The following is a 21,570-nucleotide window of genomic DNA, read 5'->3' as shown; positions in this document are numbered from 1 at the left end:
CCCCCTGTGAGACAGAACAGGAAGTGGTAAGGCTTTAGCACACTCCTCTGCTCTGTCAGTCAGTCAGTCATTAGAGAGACAGGATGGAGTTCAGTCCACTCCCTGTGATGCTCTGTGAGTAAATGTTTCTTCTTTGTGTCTTCATTAGAGTGAGTGGTGGGGTATAAAGTTGTTCATCTGCAGTCTGAATGTCCTGAGTGATGAGCTTATTGTGTGATTAGGACATTGTGTGTACTTCAGCATGACTGCTCAGGTGGATCAGTGTATCCATATCTGTTATGAGAAGGGTTTAGTTTGATGTGCAGCTACTCTCAGTAACTATGATAGTTCAACAGGTAAGAGTACAAGTAGAGCAAGTTTAACGAGTAAACGAGTCTGTATTGTTGGAATCTGTACCTGATCTTCTGTGTCCTGCTGTCATCTGCTGCTCAGTGACAACCTCTCATGATCATTTGATCTGCTAAAAGAAAATGACTGGATGGTGTTTGTACTTTCACCAGTGGAAGTCATGGTTGTGACTTTAGCTGCTGTGGTGAGACTCTGGTGGTCTTTCCTGTGAAAAGAAAGGTTTTAACAAAGCCATGTTAGCATTAACTAGACTTACTGAGAAATAACCTACATTTAAGAAAGACCCTACAGTCTTATAACCTACATTTCCATTTTTGTTACTATTATGATCTGTGCAGGGAAACATCTCAGTACAGCAAGTTCACTCTAATACCGTCTAATGCACAGTGCTTTTTTAAATTAGTAATTATTATTTACTGATTAGTTAGAGGCCTGAGAGCAGAGATAGGCTGTTGTCTGTTGTGTTTTTTTTTTTTTTTTTTTTTTTTTTTACAATAACTGGCTTGAGTTTGGCTGTGAAGAAGAGGAAGAGGCATGAATGTGTGATAACTGTCTAGAAACAAATGACTGTAACTATGGTGGATAAATATAACTTATTTATTGTTGCTTATTGTTGGCCAAATTGAAATGCATCTTGTTTACATTTGAGCAGTAAAGGAAATTAAAGCCAGGATCTGTGCAGTAGAGAGTGTTGGAGACAAATTGTGTGCAGTAGAGATGGGAGGTGGAGCAGGGTGTCTGTCTGATACTCACCTATATTCATTATGGTCGTAGTCACACTTCATTAACACAATATTTTGACTGAAATTAGTTACATTTGCACTTCTTAAATAATTATTAGTGCATTGTGGGGGACTAATGATGGGAATACTCAATAGAGCTTAATTATTCTTAAATCAGCAATGAAGTCCCTGCAAATTTGATCCTGTTTACATTAGTCTCAGTGCTTTTAAGATATTTTAATATGATAATAAATGAAATGCATGGTTCAAGCAAACTGCAGGTGAAAAATATGCATTAATGTACATTACTGGTTAATGGCTTATAGCAGAGTAATAACCATAATAATGATAGAAACTAGTGACAGAGAAGGAAGAAACTAGACTTACAGACAAAATGTCTTATAACCTACATTTCTATTTTTGTTACTATTATGGTCTGTGCAGGGAAACAGTACAGCAAGTTCACTGTAATACACACTAATACCAAACTAATGCACAGTGTTTTTTTTTAAATAATTATTAATTATTATTTACTCATTAGTATCAAAAACAACAGCAAAAGTTATGCAGAAACAAACACATCTCATTAGCCTTTTTCACACTCAGGGCAGTGACAGTGTTAGAGGTGAGAGAGCAGAGACAAGTTGGCAGTTGTGGTTTTGCTTCTTTTTTTGTTAATTCAGCAATGCAAGCTCAGAAGGAGGAGGTGTGAATACGTATTGTGCTAAAAGTTGGTCAATTTCAAAATCAATTGTCTGAGCACAAAAGGAATATTGAAATTGAGGGTGGCCCCACACGGACACCCTAAAGTTACATGAGATTACTGTGGATGGTACCACTTAAAACCATGAAGATGACTTTGGACTGCAATTGATACGAACAGTATTGCACTGAAGTCTCCATCAGTGAACAGCTGATAACTTCAACAAAATAGACTCATGAATCATGTGAAAACTATTATGCATTTCCTGGTTACACAATTGCACTTTTTGACCATGTAGTACACAGTTATAGGAATTATTTATAATCACACTATCTGGGGTCACCCAGATGAGAACTGGTTCATGTATGAGTCTGGTGCCCCTCAAGATTTCTTCCTCATATTGTCTTAGGGAGTCAGTGTTTGAGTAGCAAAGCTCTTCAAAGTTTATTGTAGCAGACACGGAGTATTTATACAAAAAAAGGTATAGTATTCTGAGTTATCTATATGCAATATCTGCAGAAACAAAGGCATCAGCAGAGAACAGAAGTGGCGGTTGATGTGTTTCACAAAGTGAGATTGTGTCATGGAGTGCCCGAGCTCAGAACATGTTTATCAAAACAGAACAGAAGAAGAACAAAAAGATATCACGAGATCAGCACAGAGCGTGCCGACATATATTCACAATATATCCATGCCCTCTTAGGTCCCAACAGGACCTGTGCATGCTATTATGGAGCATCAAAAATGGTCTCACTGCTCACTGAGCCGTCCCACAGCCCCAACCTCAAACGACAGTCACCTTCTAAGGCCGTGTATGCTAGAGGTCAGAGGATAGTCATGCCCAGCAATAAGCAAGACCTGTTTCATCCCGTCGAGTGGAACTGCTAGGTAAGTGTTGTTAACTATGGCACCTACGGATCCCCTTACACAAGCAGAAATACACTGAAAGTTGATATATTAACAACAAAAAAGTCAAAATAACTTTCACAACAATTGGTATAACGGAATGCAAAATCCAACAGCCCCAACCGCCCCAAAGAGAGAAGAACCATGCGAACCATGAGTCACTAGCCGGCAGTGGAGTGACTATAGTTTCACTCATATGGTGAATAATATCGGTGACGTTGTGAGAGTTATCAGGAATAAAGAAACAACATGAGGTGTTAAGCATTTTACAGACACTTCCGCGCTCTGAAGTCAGGAGATCTAATGCAAGCCTATTCTGAGCAACAACTTCTCTAATAGCCTTCAGTTCATCATTGATTAGTTTGATTGATCAAGGCTACTGTGGTTCCTCTGCCCAGGAATAGTGACCAGCCAATATTAGCCTTTGGAGTAGTCCAGGGGTCAGCTAGAGTATATCCCTCAAAGTGCTGGGGGATGCTACGCTTAAAGCAGTGCCGAGACAAACAAGGGTTAGTGATGTGCCATTGGCTGCATGTATGAACAGAAACACTAGGGACAACAAAGGCAGGATAACAGCACCCCGTCCAGTTCCAATGGCGAGGTATGTTAGTATAGGCCTTATTGCCGCATACCCACAAGATGGTATTGGTTGAGGTCATAAAACCTCCCACAAGAAAGAAATAATAGGGGAAGGGGAGCTTGGGCACGGTTATAACTTTGTTTCTCCTTGTTTATCAAGAGGACATCTTTGCTCATCCGAGTCAAACTGATTTTTGTCATTTTGAGGGCATGGATGGACTGGAGACTGGCTCACGTCTTCACTCCTACCCAGATGACATGCATGCGTCTCTCTCTCCCTCAGGCGTTTCCAGCTGCTCCTTTATTACTCTCTCCCACTGATTAGACAACTCAGTACCAGGCATGCATCCTCACATCCTGGCCCCTCCCTCCTCCTCAGCCTTAATGTGGAAAAAGAAGGAACAGACTACTAAGTGTAAAATAGAAGTAACATTTTCTGTGTGCATCTCTCTCTCTCTGTGTCTGTCTGTGAGAACACAGGAAGTGTTGAGGCTTGAACACACACACCACTACTCTGTCAGTCAGTCAGGCATTAGGGGTACAGGATGGAGCTGGACAGTATTTACACTTTCATAAAGGAAGTCGCAGTTGAGAAAGAAACAAAACTGTGTTAGCATTAACTAGATTCAGTGAGAAAATGCTTTTTGATACTATGATCTGTGCAGGGAAGCATCACAGTACAGCTTCACTCGAATACACACTAATACCAAACTAATGCACAGTGTTTTTAATCACCACTACACCACCACTTATTTGCCAAGAGAATGTATGCAGAAGCAAAGACATCACATTAGCCTTTTACACACACACACACACACATTGCAGTGAGTGTTTGAGGCCTGAGAGTAGAGACAAGGGGGATGTTGTAGTTTTGCCTCTTTTTTGAAAGTCAGCGATGGGAGTTCAGCAGTGAAGAAGGGGAGGAGGCATGAAGGGTAATGTGTGAGACAGATAACTCACTTTTATGACTGTAAATATGGTGAACAAATATAACTCCATCTTGTTCACATACTATATACTGCAATGTATATTGTGTATTAAAGTCAATTAATTAAAGCCAGGGTCTGTGCAGTAGAGAGTGTTGGAGACAAAGTGTGTGCAGTAGAGACAGGCGGTGGAGCAGGGTGTCTATCTGATGCTCACCTATACTAATTTTGGTTTTGCCCACACTTCACTAGCACAATATTTTGACTGAAAACAGTCACACTTGGGCTTCCTGAAGAATTATTAGTATATCATGAGGGAACCTGCAAAGCCCTCTTCTGAAGGTTAAAATCACAGTTGATAATGCTTTAATTTGCAATGAAGCCCCTGCAAATTTGATCCTGCTTTCATTAGTCTTAATATCCAAATAGTTTACTATGAAAATAAATGAAATTCACAGTTCAAACAAACTGCAGGCCAATCTGCATTAATGTACATTTCTAGTTAATGGATTTTAGGAGTCTTACAACCATAAAAGCATACATTCATACAGTCATGCATTGAAGTACCATACAACTTTACATGGGCATTGTGGATTATCTACGCCATATAATTTTTTATTCCATTAAGAATTGAGGTTTAATATTTTTAAACCTTTGTAATTTGAATGTCAAATTTAAAAAAAACCTAAATGATTAAGGTGCATAATTAATCTGTGTGACTGTGTTTATATGTAGGTTACAGCACAGTAACATTTTTAGTTGCTTCTTATATCGGGAAGAATATCACTTCCATCTACTGGAGGTCCTGTGCAAACCTACATGTGTAACTATTCTAAACTCTAATATCCCTCCTGAAACCATAAATGGATTCTGACTGTCATAGGCTAGCAAAGCAAACAAACAGTGTTATAATTCACTGTTCAATTATAATTTCCATCAATATTATTTGTAATGTGTTAGATTTTACATTTCATTGTAGGCCTTTTTAATGTTTTTTTCTGTCCTAGTCAAAATATTGAGCCTTTTTTCTCTTTTGGATGAAAACTAAAGTGTCTTTTACATTATTTATTTAATTTAATTTAATTTATTTATTTTACTATTTTTGGCCAAAATATTTCAGTGGCATCCTTAATAAATATAGTTAACTGATGTTATATACTTATTTAATATTAGGTAAGTCAGACACAGATTGATATATTTTATTTCACATTCGCAATGAACTAAAAAAATAAATCCATTTACTGTGACAAAAAGTGAGGGTGCTGCATCAGAGTATCTTTCTTGTTCCCTCACATTACTCATGGCCTAATGAACTAATTTTCTTATTCCCATGTGTTACTAAGTCATGGCCACAAAAATTTTACAATTACTATGACAAAAAACTGAGGATGCTGCAACAGTGAATCTTTCAAGCGCAGAATTCAAAACACCTGAGAAACTGTCAATCATTCAGGACTGGCACATCTGTTGTTTTTATTAGAGGAAAAAAGAAGACTGCACTTTTGGCATATTTTTTGCATTCTGCTGTTAAAATATGAAGCTCCTATGCAACATGTGTGAAGGTTGGCAGGTCTAAGACTGTCATTTAAATATTCATCTGATTCATCTCACCTCTGCTGCCCTCACTTATCAGTAGGACTCAATCAAATCTTTGCTCACATGAGTCAATTTGATTTTTTGTCACTTTTAGGTGTGGGAATACGTTTCTGTAGTAACCCCCAGAATTTAACAGGCAAATATAGCATGCACACTTTCTGTAAAAAAACCTCATATAGCCGATATTCACACACCAGCTGAAGGGGCACAACACAGTGACCACACCTTATTAGGATGTGGCCAAGCTTAATTTAATCATTCTATCCAATTACAAAGTTGTGGTCACAAATTCAATTTCTTGTTCCCTTGCATTACCAAGTCATGGCAATGAATGAATTTTCTTGTTCCCTTACGTTACTAAGTCTTGGCCACGTCCTGATTTTCTTGTTCCCTTGTGTTACTAAATAGTGGCCACAAATTCATTTTCTAGTTCAGAGCTTGTGGCCATCAGTTTCTGCTCCATGACACTGATTTTGAGCTTCTAGTTTATTCACTATTACATTATTCTCACCACTGTGAAGACTTAGTATTTATATTTATTGAAATTGAACACCTTCAGCTTACCATCGTTATCAAGGAAGAATTTATTGCAATACAATCATTTTATCACCCAGCACTACTTCACAGCTCAAAAATGAACAGAAAACACCCAGAAAAGAAAGAGAGAAAAGGAAAGTACACAGAGTAGAGATATAAGAGCCAGTGTAAGTACAGATTTATTTATTTATTTTATTTGAATGGGGACAAGTTAGTGGTTAGGTAAGTGCTCATGGATGAGGTGGGTCTTTAGCTGTTTTCTGAAGTGAAGGATTCTGCTGTACGGATTGAGGTTGGAAGTTCATTTCACCACTGAGGGACAGTCAGTTTGAAGGTTCTGGAAAAGGACCTCATGTCTTGCTGAGTAGGCACTACCAGGAGCCTGTCGTTAACTGATCACAGGTTGTGGGAGAGAACCTGTTCCAGACAAGGTCTTGTAAATGAGCATCAAAGCATTGAATTTGATATGGGCGGCTACAGGAAGCCAGTGGAGGGAGACGAAGAGGGATGTGATGTGGGTCCTTTTGTGCTGGTTGAAAACAAGGCATGCTGCTGCATTCTGAATCAGCTGAAGGGGTTTGATGCAGCTGGCTGGGAGGCTCAGGAGTAGTGCATTGCAGTAGTCCAGTTTTGAGATAACAAGAGCCTGGACTAGTAGCTGTGAGGCATGATCAGTGAGATAGGGTCTGATTTTCTTGATGTCATACAGAATGAACCTACAGGACTGTGGAATTGTTGAAATGTGGTCTGTAAAGTTCAAGTGGTCATCGAAAGTAACCCCAAGGTTTCTGGCATTCCTGGTTGGCTTGAGTGTGGTTGAGCCTAGCTGTACACTGAGGTTGTGGTTGACTGAGGGGCAGTTGAGCTTAAGGTGGTGTTCCTTCATCCAGTCCAAAAATTCCTGTTCCTGAGCTTGGGTGACTGTATGGAGTTTGACTTAATTTTTCCCAAATTTCCCCTTCAGGATCAATAAATAAAAGTCTGTCTGTCTGTCTATCTATCTATTGCTGTATGTTTCTCAATTGCTAGGCCATTTCCAAATTAGTTTCCATCACTTGAGAAGATGAGTCTAAACTGTGACTATACCATAGTGATCACTACATTGATCCTGAACTGAGAAAATGCCTTATACTCTACCGTACCATTTTTGTTGCTATTATGGTCTGTGCAGGGAAACAGTTCAGTACAGCAAGTTCACTCTAATACATACTACCCCATTAATGTGTTTTTATCATGAATAATTAAAATAAACAAGATAAGTAATGCAGAAACAAATATTCTCATTAGCCTTGTACAAACACACAGAGCAGTGACAGTGTTAGGGGCCTGAAAACAGAGACTTTTCTCTCTCTTTTTTTTTATTGAGTAACATGGATTCGAAAGTAAAGAAGGGGAAGTGGTTTGAAGGCAAATGTGAGAGACAGATAACTGACTTTTAACTGACTGTAAATATGATGGAACTTAACTCTGTTGATGCTTATTGGTCAAACAGGGTTAGTCAGATTGTAAAGCAGCCATCATATTCATGTTTTCAAATTAAAGCAAAAGTAAAGTGAGTAGAGAGTGTTGAAGACAAAGTGTGTGCAGTAGAGATGGGAGATGTAGCAGGGTGTCTGACGCTCAGCTATATTCTTTGCGGTCTTGCCCACACTTCCTTAGCACAATAGTTTAACTGAAATCAGTAACACTTTCTGACTTTCCGATTAAATAGTAGTACATCATGAGGGAGCATGAAGCGTGGCCTCTTCCAAATTGAATTAGAAACCTCTAATAGAGGTTAATTATAATTTAATGAAGGGTTCAGTTCCTGAATCTGACACAGGTCTCCAGCATGGCAGTTCCACACTAATCCACTGGACTATCAGAAGGTGGATAGACTCAACTGCAGAGCAATACAAGTAAAGGTCCAAAGAGTTTATTCCAGTTTATTTAGCAAAAGCACAGCAATTCCGGCAAAAAGTCAAAAGCAAAAATCGCAATCAGAGGTAAAAAAAATCACTAAGAGCAGTTCCTTTGTGTCCAAATAATAATCCAGAAAAGTCAAAAATACAAAAATCAGTCTGTGAATAAAGGCAGAAAAAACACGGGAAAATCCAGAGACATTACCATACATACAAGCTGAGTTTTATCAGACAAAATAAGCCAGAGAGTAACAAAAGGCTCAGCATTTGCAGTACACAAGAGATCACAAAGACTTAGCAAAGACATAGACAAGAGACAGGGCTTAAATACACTGAGGTAACAAGCTAAACGGTCACATAACAGGGAGACAATGAGGTACAGGTGAGCAGAGTAACAAGGGGGCTGAACAGACCTAACAAGAAAGGCTAGGCAAGGTTAACAAAAACAAGAGTTTTTTGGCGACATCTGGTGGTTAAAACAGTTCATTCTGTGACATGAAGCTCCTATAAATCTGGTTCTGTTTGCATTAGTCTCAAAGCTTTTGAGATAACCAGATATTTTAAAACAATAACAAATGAAATGCGAGCTACAAGCAAGCTTCAGGGGAAACTCTGCATTAATGCACATTCCATAATAATGATGGTCACAAGTGACAGAAAAGGGGGCATGCCCAAGGAATTACATTGACACTAAAGGTCACACTTTCAACACTTCTGTCACTTTGTTGTAGGCCTAATTAATCTTTTTTGTTAACATTTTCAGCTGTCTGTCCCTTAAAGGCAGAACATGGGAAATTCCACGCAGACAGTAACCTGTGTCCAGGCTCGTTCTGAAAACTCCAGCCTTTCCTTTTCTCTTCTCTTTCCGTTTCTCTTTTGCATATATCTCAAACAGATTTTTAACAGCATTACTGTTTTAAGTACTGAGTGATTACTGTATGTTTAGGACATGCAGTGTTACAGTGAAACAGTCCACTGGTTTTATGTTCTATTGTTCAGATTAATGTGTCCACTGAGTCCATATTTCAATAATAATAATATCTGCTGATACATATTTGATACATATAATAGACTGTATTTCTTTCAGATGAGTTCAGTTAGTCTAAAATGTGCTGTTTGTAGTCATACACTGAATTCCTTTCATGTTTACATCATGTTCTCTATTTCGGTTCTTTTCAGTGCTGACTTCACTGATACCACTGACACATGCTCAAGGTAATTTTATATATCGTTACATTTATTTGTTTATTTTTTCATGTGTATATAGCGCCCACTACGTCACTGGTGTGGGTTGGCTAACCTGAGTTCGTATTAACTGTATAATTACTGAAATACCCAACAGTACTTTTAAGATTAAGGAGGTTATCTGGAAGTGTACACACATGTACGAGCACAGCTAATAAAATCCCCTTTAAACACAAACACTCAATAGTTATAAAAATCCAAAAGAACTATTTACTTCCTCAAATAATAATAAATCATAATAGCCATCATAATAATAAATGTATTGTAATAAATTATAAAAATATAAATGAATTATAATAAACACTCATCATGATAATAAATCATAATAATAAATCGTATTGTCCCCATTTGTGTGATATATAAAATTAAAACAATGCTACCTGATAAAGTACTGCTAGCGTCAGTTCTCACTCAGAGTAAATTCAATTAAAAGAAAAATAGCCGGCAAATATAAGCAAACAAAAAAGTACTACTATAATTGTAGCAGACCTGTAGCGAAGCTGCTTCACTCCTAAGAGCAGACAAAATAAAAATTCACTCACAGTCTCGCTGGCAATGGGGCAGTTTACACCATAATTGCACGTGATGTCAGTCTCAGGTCGGCCTTGGTGACGAAATTTTCAGTCTTGTGATGAATCCCACAGAGCCAGAGGAAGTTTGGGTGTTCCAGAAAGCCCAAACCACTATCTAGATCTTCCCATCAATTTACACTGTTGCCTCTTAAGGATGAGGGACTGTTCCTATAGTTCACTTTGTCAGCGAGCTTTCACAGTCCTTCCTCCATAAGAGCACAGGCCTTAGCAGCAGCAATTAGCCACTTCTGGTGTGCGTCGTCGGCTAAACCGAACCTAAACTCTTAGTCAACAAAATGTTCAGTTTAACCCGCACAATACTCAATGTCTATAAAGGTTTGTCACCTAAATAACTTAGGAGTATTTCTGAAAATGCTGACTGTGCTAATTCTCCTCTCCTCTCTCCATCATCTACCTCTCCCATCTCTGTCCCCTGATGTCATGCTGTCTCGGACTTCCCTTTGGACATAACGTCTAAGGTGAGTTCACCTAACTCTCCATGACTAAATAAATGAAACACAATATACATATTAAATAAACATAATCTTTTAAATTTTTTATATTACCGAAAGGAAAAGAAAATATATAATAAACAAAATAAACAACTGAACAAAATGTCTCAGCCTGTATCCTTAACAATATTTAGTTTTTAATCCCAGTTACATGTACATGTCTGATTTGAACTGGAGTTGAGAAGGTTGTTTTTGTTCACTACCATGCAGAGTCTTTCAATTTGTTTAGTCAATACAGTTTTGTGGCTATAAAGAAAGGAAGTTGTGTTTAATTAATTAAATAATTGACCAAACAATTAAGTAATTCACCAAACAATTAATTAATTGTTTGATTGATTGGAATAGGAACTGGTTGTATAAGGAGGTTGTGTCACTTTATCCCAGTTATTTTGTCTTTACTCTCATATCAGTTTATCTGATGTTCAGTTTGACTTCGTGCTCTTTGTGAATTCACTCATACTGCATGGCTTTTGATTTTCTATTCCTTTTTTGAAAATATTTCACATAAAATAAATAGTATTAAACATTGAGAAAAGAATGACCAACGAAACTATGCAACAGAAAATAATAGTTTTATTTCTGGTTCACTGTGGTTCTGTAAGTTTATGTCAAAGCAGTATTATATATTTACAAAGCAAATTATATATTTACTTCTAGTTAAATTGTTCATAGTGTTGTTTAAAATGACTTTTTGCACCTCTGTACAATTGGGAACTTCTTTATGTACTTTATTAACAACTGATTTTTTTTTTAAATAGGGAGTTCTAAAGCGGTGGTGTCCATAAAGCCTGATACACATGTGTACACTTGTGAGAGAGTTATTCTCAGATGTGACCTACAGAGAGGAGGAGGAGACTCTGGGTGGATATACAGCTGGTATAAGAATAATGACAGGCTCTATGTGAATAGAGATAGATTCAGTGCAGACAGCACAATGCAGGAGGTCACTATCAGTTGTGTTATAAAATCTGACCGTGGTGACTACACCTGCAGAGGACAGAGACATGACTCTCAGAGCTCAGAGATCAGTGATGCTGTTACACTGGCTGTATCAGGTGAGTCTGTTGCAACATCTGAATTGTATAGTTTTACACTTACAGTATAATTGTGGTTATTAGATTAGAATTAGATTATAATTCATTAGAAGTTGATGTGAGACCTTTCTAAGGAATTATAAGGTTTTATCTGAGAATTTAGTAATTTTAAGAGACTTAGCCTTAAGGTTTTGACCTTCAAAGGAAAAGCAGATACAACAATATTTTAAATATTGTTTTTTATACTTCCAAGCAATATTTTGGTGTAAAACATCTCAGATATTCCGGTTGCATGTAAATAGCATGTAAATAGCACATTACATGCTATTTACATGCAACCGGAGTATCTGATATCACCACAGCTTTGAAATCATGAGCACCGTAAATAAATATATTACATAACTGTTACTGTTCTATGTTATTCTAGAATGAATCTTTGAAATATATAAGTTATCTCTGGATGGTGGGATTAAAGGCTAAAGTGAAAATAAAATAGTTGAGTGTGTCTTTATCAGGGAAAGAAATACACATTAAATATTACATATGAAACATGAACGATAGGTTTATATTAATGTGCTCATCCATTGCACATTATTGCTTCTTGTCAGGTAGTGAAATCAGAGGTGGATGCAAGTGCAGATGATGATTTAACAAGTGCAGTAGTAAAACAAACACAAAGAACATGAACTAGAAGAACAAGAACTAGGCAACAAGAGCATGAGGTGAACATGACAAACGCTAGACAAGGAGTGTCAGAACGTAAATCCTAGTGCTCATTAGACTTGACATTTCTACAGTAACAGCTCCTTCACAGGGACTTTGATGGTGGATGCTTCACTTAATGTAAATAATAAACATAGCCAATTTATTTTGCTGTACCAAGACAGACTAAAAGGACCTTTCTTGCTCACTTTTGAATTAAATTCTTTGGCATTGGTCTGCCTTTTTGTTTAATTTTCAGTCTCTCCCTGTGTGAGTGTGAGCATCAAAAGACAAAATCAGGTTGCTATCAGCAGTATCTGCCATTTCTTGCCAAAAAGCAGCTAAGCTGCTAGCTGAAGAAGGAAGTGACAGCTAGCTAGCTACACTTACAAACAACAAATTTTTAGAAATTAATGGTAATACTCAAACAGAATTTTATATTTTTAAACTTATACAGTTTCTTTACAATATTTACAAATTACACCACCGCAGCAAGCTCCAAACAATTCTGACTGGTGCCAATATGTTTACGTTTGAGTGAAACCATGCATCCAGGTGGGATTCAAAATTACACGTTAAATGCCAGTCATCCACTGAGTGTAACAAACATTAATTGATGCACTGGCTTCAGTAACTCTGTATTAGCTCTGGATTGGGGGCTTCAGAGGAGATTTTCATGTAGGCTGAGCTCTTCATGGAAAACAGTTGGAGGTAAATGAATTAACAGTGTGATATTGCAGTGAAATATTTGATCATTTGATTCACTGAAGTATGGAATTTCACAAAGATTGATGCATAATATAGAAACTTTGGTAAACATTTCGGTGCCACATTTTAATACAATTTTAGTGGAAGCCAGGCTTCCTGTGTAGTCTTAAAGCAATTGCCTGTGATGGAAACACAGGACTGCATATAATAATACTTTAATACTTTTAAGACATTAAACTATGGTAAAAGAAAAAAATATGTACAAATCACCTTCACTTGACTACATTATAAGAAACAGCATAAATACTATGTTGTAGTAGTAGTAATAAAATGTATTTACAAATAGTAATAATATACTGTAAATACTATTCATAAAATGTGGTTTTACCGTGAGTGTAACACTGATTGTAACATGGTTATATGTGTGCAACTAAACACCTGAACACCTGTTACCTGTCGTAAAATCATATGTACAGCTAAATAAAACAATTTCATAAAATATGGTGGAAGAGGTGATGAAGTTTAAGCACAAACTCAGTGTAAAGAAAAAAAAAAAAAATATATATATATATATATATATATATATATATTTATATATATATATATATATATATATATATATATATATATATATATATATATATATATATATACAGTTAGGTCCGGAAGTATTTGTACAATGACAGAGTTTTCGTGATTTTGCCTTTATACACCATCACAATGGATTTGAAATAAAACAATCAAGATGTAATCGAAGTGTAGACTTTCAGCTGTATTTTAAGAGGTTCCACAAAAATATGGCATTTACCATTTAGCAATTACAGCCATTTTAAGCAAAGTACTGCCATTTTCAGGGGCTCAAAGGTATTTGGACAATTAACTGACAAGAAGTTAATTGACCAGGTGCGGTCCATTCTCTCGTTACTTCAAGACAAATGAAGCAGATAAAAGGTCTGGAGTTGATATCAGGTATTGAGTTGGCATTTGGCAGCTGTTCGACTGGAGCTACCAATATGAAGTCCAAGGAGATCTCAATGCAAGTGAAGGAGGCCATCATTAGGCTGAAAAAACAACATAAATCTATAAGAGAGATAGCAAAAACCTTAGGTGTGGCCAAATCAACAGTTGGGTACATTCTTAAAAAGAAAGAAAGCACTGGTGAGCTCAACAACATCGAAAGGCCTGGAAGACCACGGAAGACAACTAAAGTGGATGACTGCAGAATCCTTTCCTTGGTGAAGAATAACCCCTTCACAACATCAACAGAAGTCAAGAGTACTCTGGAGAAGGTAGGCATATCATTGTCAATATCTAAAATCAAGAGACACCTTCATGAAAGTAAATACAGAGGGTTTACAACAAGGTGCAAACCACTGGTAACATTCAAAAACAGGAAAGCTCAGATTAGACTTTGCCAGAAAAAAACATCTAAAAAAGCCTCCCATGTTCTGGAATAAGATTCTTTGGACTGATGAAACCAAGATTAACTTGTAGCAGAATGATGGGAAGAGAAAAATATGGCGAAAGAAAGGAACAGCTCATAATCCAAAGTATACCAGATCATGTGCCAAACATGGTGGAGGAGATGTTATGGCATGGGCATGTATGGCTGCCAATGGAATGGGCTCACTGGTGTTTATTGATGATGTGACTGCTAGCAAGATTAATTCTGAGGTGTATAGGGCTATACTCTCTGCTCACATTCAGCCAAATGCTACAAAACTGATAGGACGCCACTTCACAGTGCGAGTGGATAATGACCTTAAACATACTGCAAAAGCAACTCAAGACTTTTTGAAGGCAAAGAAATGGAATATTCTTCAATGGCCAAGTCAGTCCCCTGATCTCAACCCAATAGAGCATGCTTTTCACTCACTGAAGACAAGACTGAAGACAGAAAGACCCACAAACAAGCAGCAACTGAAGGTGGCTGCAGTGAAGGCCCGGCAAAGCATCTCCAGGGAGGAAACTCAGAATTTGAGTTTTGAGAACATGGGCTCCAGACCTCAGGCAGTCATTGACTGCAAAGGATTTTCATCCAAGTATTAAAATTATGGTTATATTTACAATTATATCACTTTGTCCAAATACCTTGATTGTTTCATTCCAAATCCATTGTGGTGGTATATAAAGGCAAAATCACAAAAACTCTGTCATTGTCCAAATACTTCCGGACCTGACTGTATGTAGATATATAGATATATCTTATATCCAGATATATTTCTAATCTTAATTGTAATTTTTCATTTCAATTAAATTTCACAAATTCTTACAAATTATTGAGGCACTGAGAATAGGTTGAGTCTTATTCATTTTTAATAATGAAGACTTTTTTGTGAAATTATTTTGTTTAGTTTTAAATATGACTTTATTTCAGTTCGGATATGTGAACTTAGTAATAACAGTGTAATTAGTTTTATATCCATATTTAGTATTTGTAATTATTCCATACTCCTTAGTTGGTCTGACATTAGAAATTCATGGCAAGATTTTGATTGTGTAAGTATATAGATTTATAATGTTGTATTTCCTGTGTAACAGAGACACCACAGCCAGTACTGAAAGTATCTCCACAGACATGGCTGACTGAAGGAGACTCAGTGACTCTAAGCTGTGAGGTTACAGACTCCTATACAGACTGGACATTCAGCTGGTACAGAGATGTTCCATACAGTGACAATAATGGCCATTTCATATATAGAGCGGTGCTCCTCTCAGACAGCAGCAGAGGATCTGGAGGCAACTACACTCTCAGTCCTGCTGCTCTTAACCACACAGGAGTTTATGTGTGCAGAGGAGAGAGAGAAGAACGAGCCTTTCACACATATTACAGCAATCTACAGCCACTATGGATCACTGGTATATATAGATGTGTAAATGTGTATCTTATTTTTAATACAGAGAAATACAGCTATGCTAATGTTTGTGTGTAAAAATCTTTATATTCACCCTCCTGAGTCAAGAATGTTTAAGGCAGTTGAATAGCCCTAAGCACTGGTAGAGGAATATTCTCACTCAAATAGCACTGTTTAATTAAATGAGGTGTAAATGTGTTCAGTGCAAGTTATGCCATGAAAACACAATCATAATAACACATGTGAATTATAATGTTCTGTGTTTAAGGTGAATCTCCTCCAGTCTCTCTGATCATCAATCCCAGCAGAACTCAACACTTTACTAATGACTCTCTCTCACTGAGCTGTGAGGACCAGAGTAACTCTACTGGATGGACAGTGAGACAATACACACACAAATGGGGATTGTCAATTTGTTCACAATCGGGATCAGTTACAGCATCTACATGTAAAATCAGCTCACTCTCCACATCCCACACTGGAGTTTACTGGTGTGAGTCTCAATCTGAAGAAAACAGTAATCCTGTCAACATCACAGTGTATGGTGAGTCTTCATGTAGTGTGTTTGTTGTTAAAGGAAAAAAGAAACGTTTAATTACAGAATATTCAGGACTGTTCAACAAGAGACACTTAACTGATTTATCTCAGTAATGTTTCGAATGTTCTGAATGTTTTGTAATTTTAAATACCCAGAAAGAGAAAAATCACCAAAAACCTGGGTCTCATTCAGATGTGAGAAATCATTGAAATATTTTTAAAAATACAATTGTGACTTATTGTGTTGAACTCAGGATCTTTACATAATGTAAACTATAGTGCTAAATTTATGTAAGTCTGTGTACAATATGCAGTGTTCATGTGTGTGTGTGTGTGTGTGTGTGTGAGAGAGAGAGAGCACATGTGAAAATGTACTTATTTGTACTGTAGCTAAAACTACAAAAAATTCAGCATGAATAAAACTTTATTACTTATAACTATTATTATCAGCGCCAGGCCCATCACGTGTAGAAGCTCCATCCTCAGTGCTCATGCTGATCAGTAGTGTAGTGACGGCCGCTCCATATTTGCTGGTGACCATCATTCTGCTGGTCAAATGTTACAGAGCTCGAGGTAAGAACTCTTTCAGTAAGTCTCTATGTCTCACATAACAAGCATACTGACAGAAAAACATTTTCACCTTAGGACAAGTAGAAATCATTTGACTCAATATTACCATTAAACAAGCCAAAAATATATATTTTGTTTTATTTTAAACTACATTTACAGTAAGATTTAAATGCAAGTATGATGAGATCCAGGTATTCAAAACCAAAAAACTGCAATTTAAATATTCGCTGCTGTGGCTCCTCCGCCACATCACTAGAACACACCCACACCCACACACACACACACACACACACACAAAGGAACATATGCAGGGCAGACATGGCATGGGTTATATAAAACAGGAATGATTCAGGCCTTCCTTGTACCCTGAGATATGGTGGAACCAGTAGAGTAGTGCTGGAGGATCAGAGGGAATGTGGTGCAGTTCGGGGTGTGATAAGTTCAGAGGTAGACCTGCCAGAAGAGAATTATAGTAGTTCAGTCTCAAAATGACAAGGGACTGAACAAGCACCTGAGTGGCCTGTTTGGATAGAAATGGAGAGATTCTTCTGATGTTGTAAAGGAGAAATCGGCATGAGGGTGTCATCTTAGCAATGTGAGAGGAAAAGGACAGTTGACTAGATACCCCAAGGTTGCGTGCAGTGACAGAAGCTGAGATCTGAGAGTTGTCCAGGGAGGTCACAAGATCCTGATGTGGGGATGAATCATCTGAGATGAAAAGCAGTTCAGTTTTGCTGGGATCATGTTTCAGCTGATGAGCTTCCTTCCATGATGTGATGTCTGCCAGACATGCCCACTTGATCATCAGGCACTTCTATTTAATAGTGCTGTGTTTAGACTCCCTGACAGACAGCTTTCAGCTTATGTACTGCACAGGATGATCCTCTCTTTCTGCTACCTGAGACAAAACGGGCCCCAGCCCTCTGTCCGGTGCATAGGTCTGCAACACAAGAGAGAGAGAAGTCAGGGGAGTATTGGCCCCTCACAGAGAGCTGCCTTCACTTTTGCAAAAGCCCGTTGACACTGCTCCGTCCACTGGACTGCGGCTGCTGCTCCCTTTTAGTGAGATCTGCCAGTGGACTGATGAGGTCTGAAAATTTTGGTACAAATCTAGGATGGTCCAGGATATACTGAACCTCATTTTTACTAGGGGTGAGACCATCCTCCCTGCATTCTCTTACTACATCCAATATCCCCTGAGGCTTTGGCCATATAAAAGTTCAAATGGCGAAAACCCAATGGAGGTACCCCACCCCAACCATTTGTTCTAATTACAACTGTCTTCACACAGAGACTTACTAATCATGATTTTCCGGGTTTTCTTAAACTGTTGAGGATGTGTCTGAGGATGGACAGACTGGTAGACACACCTCTTTTCTGTGGCCAGGGCTACACAAACCGCACACCCCTTTGGCCTTTTCATCACTTTAGTAGAGGTTAATCTTGGTTCCTGGACTTTTGTGGATCATCGCTGTATTTCTTTGCAAATTCCAATCTGGCCCTCCAATTCCTATTGCTGATGAGTGCTTTGCATCTTGAGGTATTGCTCTATATTTCTGCCTGCAAAGTCTTCTTCGAACAGTGGATTGTCATACCGTCACCCCTGCCCTGTGGAAGTTGTTGGTGATGTCACTGACTGTTGTGGTTTTTCTTCACAGCTCTCACAATGTTTGTCATCAACTGCTGTTGTTTTCCTTGGCCAACCTATTCAAAGTCTGGTTGTTAGTACTCCCGTGGTTTCTTCCTTTTTTCAAGATATTCCAAATTTTTGTATTGTTGTAATCTTATAGATTTTCTCTCTTTTCTCAGCTTCAAAATGGCTTGCTTTTCTCCCATAGACAGTCCCATAGAAGGTTGTCATTTTGGTTTATCCATTTTAACAACAAATGCAAGCAAAACCCAGGGCTCAAACCAAGAGTAGACATTCTTATTCTTTATTCTTAATTCTTTAAACAATCAATCTAACAGGGCACACCTGGGCAACAAGAAACACCTGTTAGTCACATGTTCCAGTATTTTTGAAGATGACTGAATGAATGATCTTTTTTTTTTTCAAATCTTTTCCTGAAGCACTGTCACTTGTCACTTCACTGTCATTCACAAAAATCCCTTTAAACTGTGTTTAGGAATAGATCAAATGAAATTTGTTTGCTTTTCTGCCATAAACACGTGGAATGAAGTTGCAATGAAACAAGTGACCTTTTGTAATTTATTTAACAGCTCACACTGAAGACAGAATCAAGAATGCAGTCATAGAGGAGTGAGCAAAGTTCATCTAAGAGAATGCACTGGTGGATGCTTTGGTGTTTTCTTTAAGGTTATGTTGGGATTTTAAAATAATATTGACTTGTTCTAATGTAGCACAATATCTTACAGCCAGCCTTTTTGTTTTGACTGGATTCATTTAGCTAAAGCTTGTGAATGTTGCTACTGCAAAGTACTGAGTAATCTGAGCAAGTAAAATAGTCTTAAAAAAATAAAAATAAAGAAAAAAAGATTTTGGGCAAGCTAATGCTTTTGATTTAGTATGTGAGGATTGAGCTGTGCTTCAGCTGAAAACCTGCAAAAAGCCTAAATGTGTCTGCTGTTGGAATGAATTGAATCCCAATATGGGGACCTGCACATTAAAAACTCAAAACATTTCATGTAACATTTCTGATAAAAAGCTTGGTGTGCACTGTTGAGAGCAGCCTTGAGATGTGTTTTTATATTTGTTTAACTTTAATTGTAGTTATGTGAGATTTGTGGACGTAATGATTCGATAAATTAAATTCATCATTATCAATTCACAGAATTATGTAACCTGGTTGCAATGTTGTATCATATGAAGTACAAGTAATACACTGGGAAAACTCTGAATAACTACTCTTGCACCTTTTTAAATATTAGCATTTTCACCATTTTGTATTTTTATATAAAATATGCATTTATATTGATTTTTTTAAATAAAAAAATAATTAACCAAGATAACGTGTACTTTATTTCTGTTGCTAAAAGCAGAAACTTGATCCTGCAGTATTATTCAGTGTAAGTAGAGGATCTCAGTGCAGTAAAGTTCAGGAGTAAATGAGGAATCAAACAGAAATGTTGTTGCTCTTACTGCATGTTTACACACTGGTACACTGATGTACAGGACTAACATAACACTGAAAATGTCCAAAACACAACACAGGAAATTAACATTACAGCAGTGGCAGTGATTCAGATGATCAAAAGATAATTATGGAGTGAATTACAAGGTTTCAATGTTAAATCCTGCTAGATAACTTTGTCATAAGTGCACTTCTTCACACTCCTGGCAGAAGGATCAAGAGAGTCAGGATTAGGGGTTTGTATGCCTAGTTTTTATTTTTATTGACCTGGGTAAAACTATTCATATGCAGGATTTAATCAACAGGTTTTCTTTCTGCATGTTTACAAAATTAATGCTGAATATTAAGTGTTTTTCTCACAACTCCTTCTGTGCTATTTAGTTTATGCATTAGAAATCACTTTAACCTTAACATTACTAACATTCAATAGACTAAAAAAAACACACTCCACTTGTCTTAATCATTACATAATGTTTTGTTCACACTCTTTATTGGGAAATAAATAAAGAAAATGTCATCAATCTCCATTTTTTAAATAAAATAATTCAAGGTATTCCTGATATTTAGTACAAATTCAAACCAGCAGGCACTGGCAGTGTGAAGGCACTCGAAGCTGAAAATTAGAGAGACTAAAGTGTTTATGGTTAATACACTATAGCCAGTGTTCATAAATGTACCAGCTCATATACCAGTTTACAGATCACTGCTGTCAGATTGAAACAGAGCTGGATTTTTGTCTTTGTATGTTGGCTCCACCTTGTGGTTAAAGAAGAATTATGTTTAATGCAATATTTATTTTTTAAATTCATCTTCAGTAAAAGCTTTATCCTGGTCAGGGTCACAGCGGATCTGGACTATACCCCAGGAACACATGAGCATGAGGCAGAAATACTCTTTGGATGAGGCACCAATTGCCAATTCACCTACCAGCATATTTATTTTTAGGAGGCAGGAAGACACTGAAAAACCTGGAGGAAACCCACTCAGACGCAGGGGAAAACATGCACAGAAATTCTACACATAAAATAAACAGAGCTCAGGATCAAACCAGGGACCCTGGAGCTGTGAGGCAGCTCAGTGCTACCCACTGCACCACCATGCCCCCCCGACATAAATTTACAATATAACTGAGTTACTGAATTAATTAATAAAAATTTGGCAAAATTATCACGTCTTATTTCTCTTGAAGGCAGAGACACCACTGGTTGCTAGTCATGTCACCCTTGTTACTGAAACTCCGAGGTGTGTGTCAAAATACAAAACCCTTTGTTTCAAAACACTGTACTGGTACTTTTGGTGTGTTCTGCCAAAAACACATGACCAGTTACACCTGAAGATTCATTTTGTCACACGACCACATAACCAGTTTGAAAACTGGATCAAAATAAGTGCAAATTCGAGTGCACATTTCGAAGATCATTCAAGAAAATAGTGTTCTGATTTAGTTACTGTGATCAGCGATACAGTAATATTTTATAGTCATGAAACCAACAAAGAAAAAAACAACAAAGGTTGTTCTGGAGTT

At 37.4% G+C, this 21,570-nt stretch overlaps 1 protein-coding gene across 1 annotated transcript; it reads left to right on the top strand.

Moving 5' to 3' along the window:
* Positions 1-80: 80 nt before the first annotated feature.
* LOC113547217 (carcinoembryonic antigen-related cell adhesion molecule 5) lies at positions 81-19,898 on the top strand. Its single transcript, XM_026947466.3, has 7 exons — positions 81-114; positions 9,398-9,433; positions 11,306-11,602; positions 15,533-15,850; positions 16,115-16,390; positions 16,834-16,956; positions 19,174-19,898. Exons 1-7 carry the CDS (start codon positions 84-86, stop codon positions 19,215-19,217), a joined length of 1,125 nt encoding a protein of 374 aa, XP_026803267.2. The 5' UTR covers positions 81-83; the 3' UTR covers positions 19,218-19,898.
* The last annotated feature ends 1,672 nt before the right edge of the window (positions 19,899-21,570 follow it).

Source organism: Pangasianodon hypophthalmus, chromosome 4 (assembly GCF_027358585.1).
Source record: "Pangasianodon hypophthalmus isolate fPanHyp1 chromosome 4, fPanHyp1.pri, whole genome shotgun sequence".
In the NCBI taxonomy this organism is placed as follows: Eukaryota; Metazoa; Chordata; class Actinopteri; order Siluriformes; family Pangasiidae; genus Pangasianodon; species Pangasianodon hypophthalmus.
This window is presented reverse-complemented; position numbering and strand designations above follow the sequence as displayed.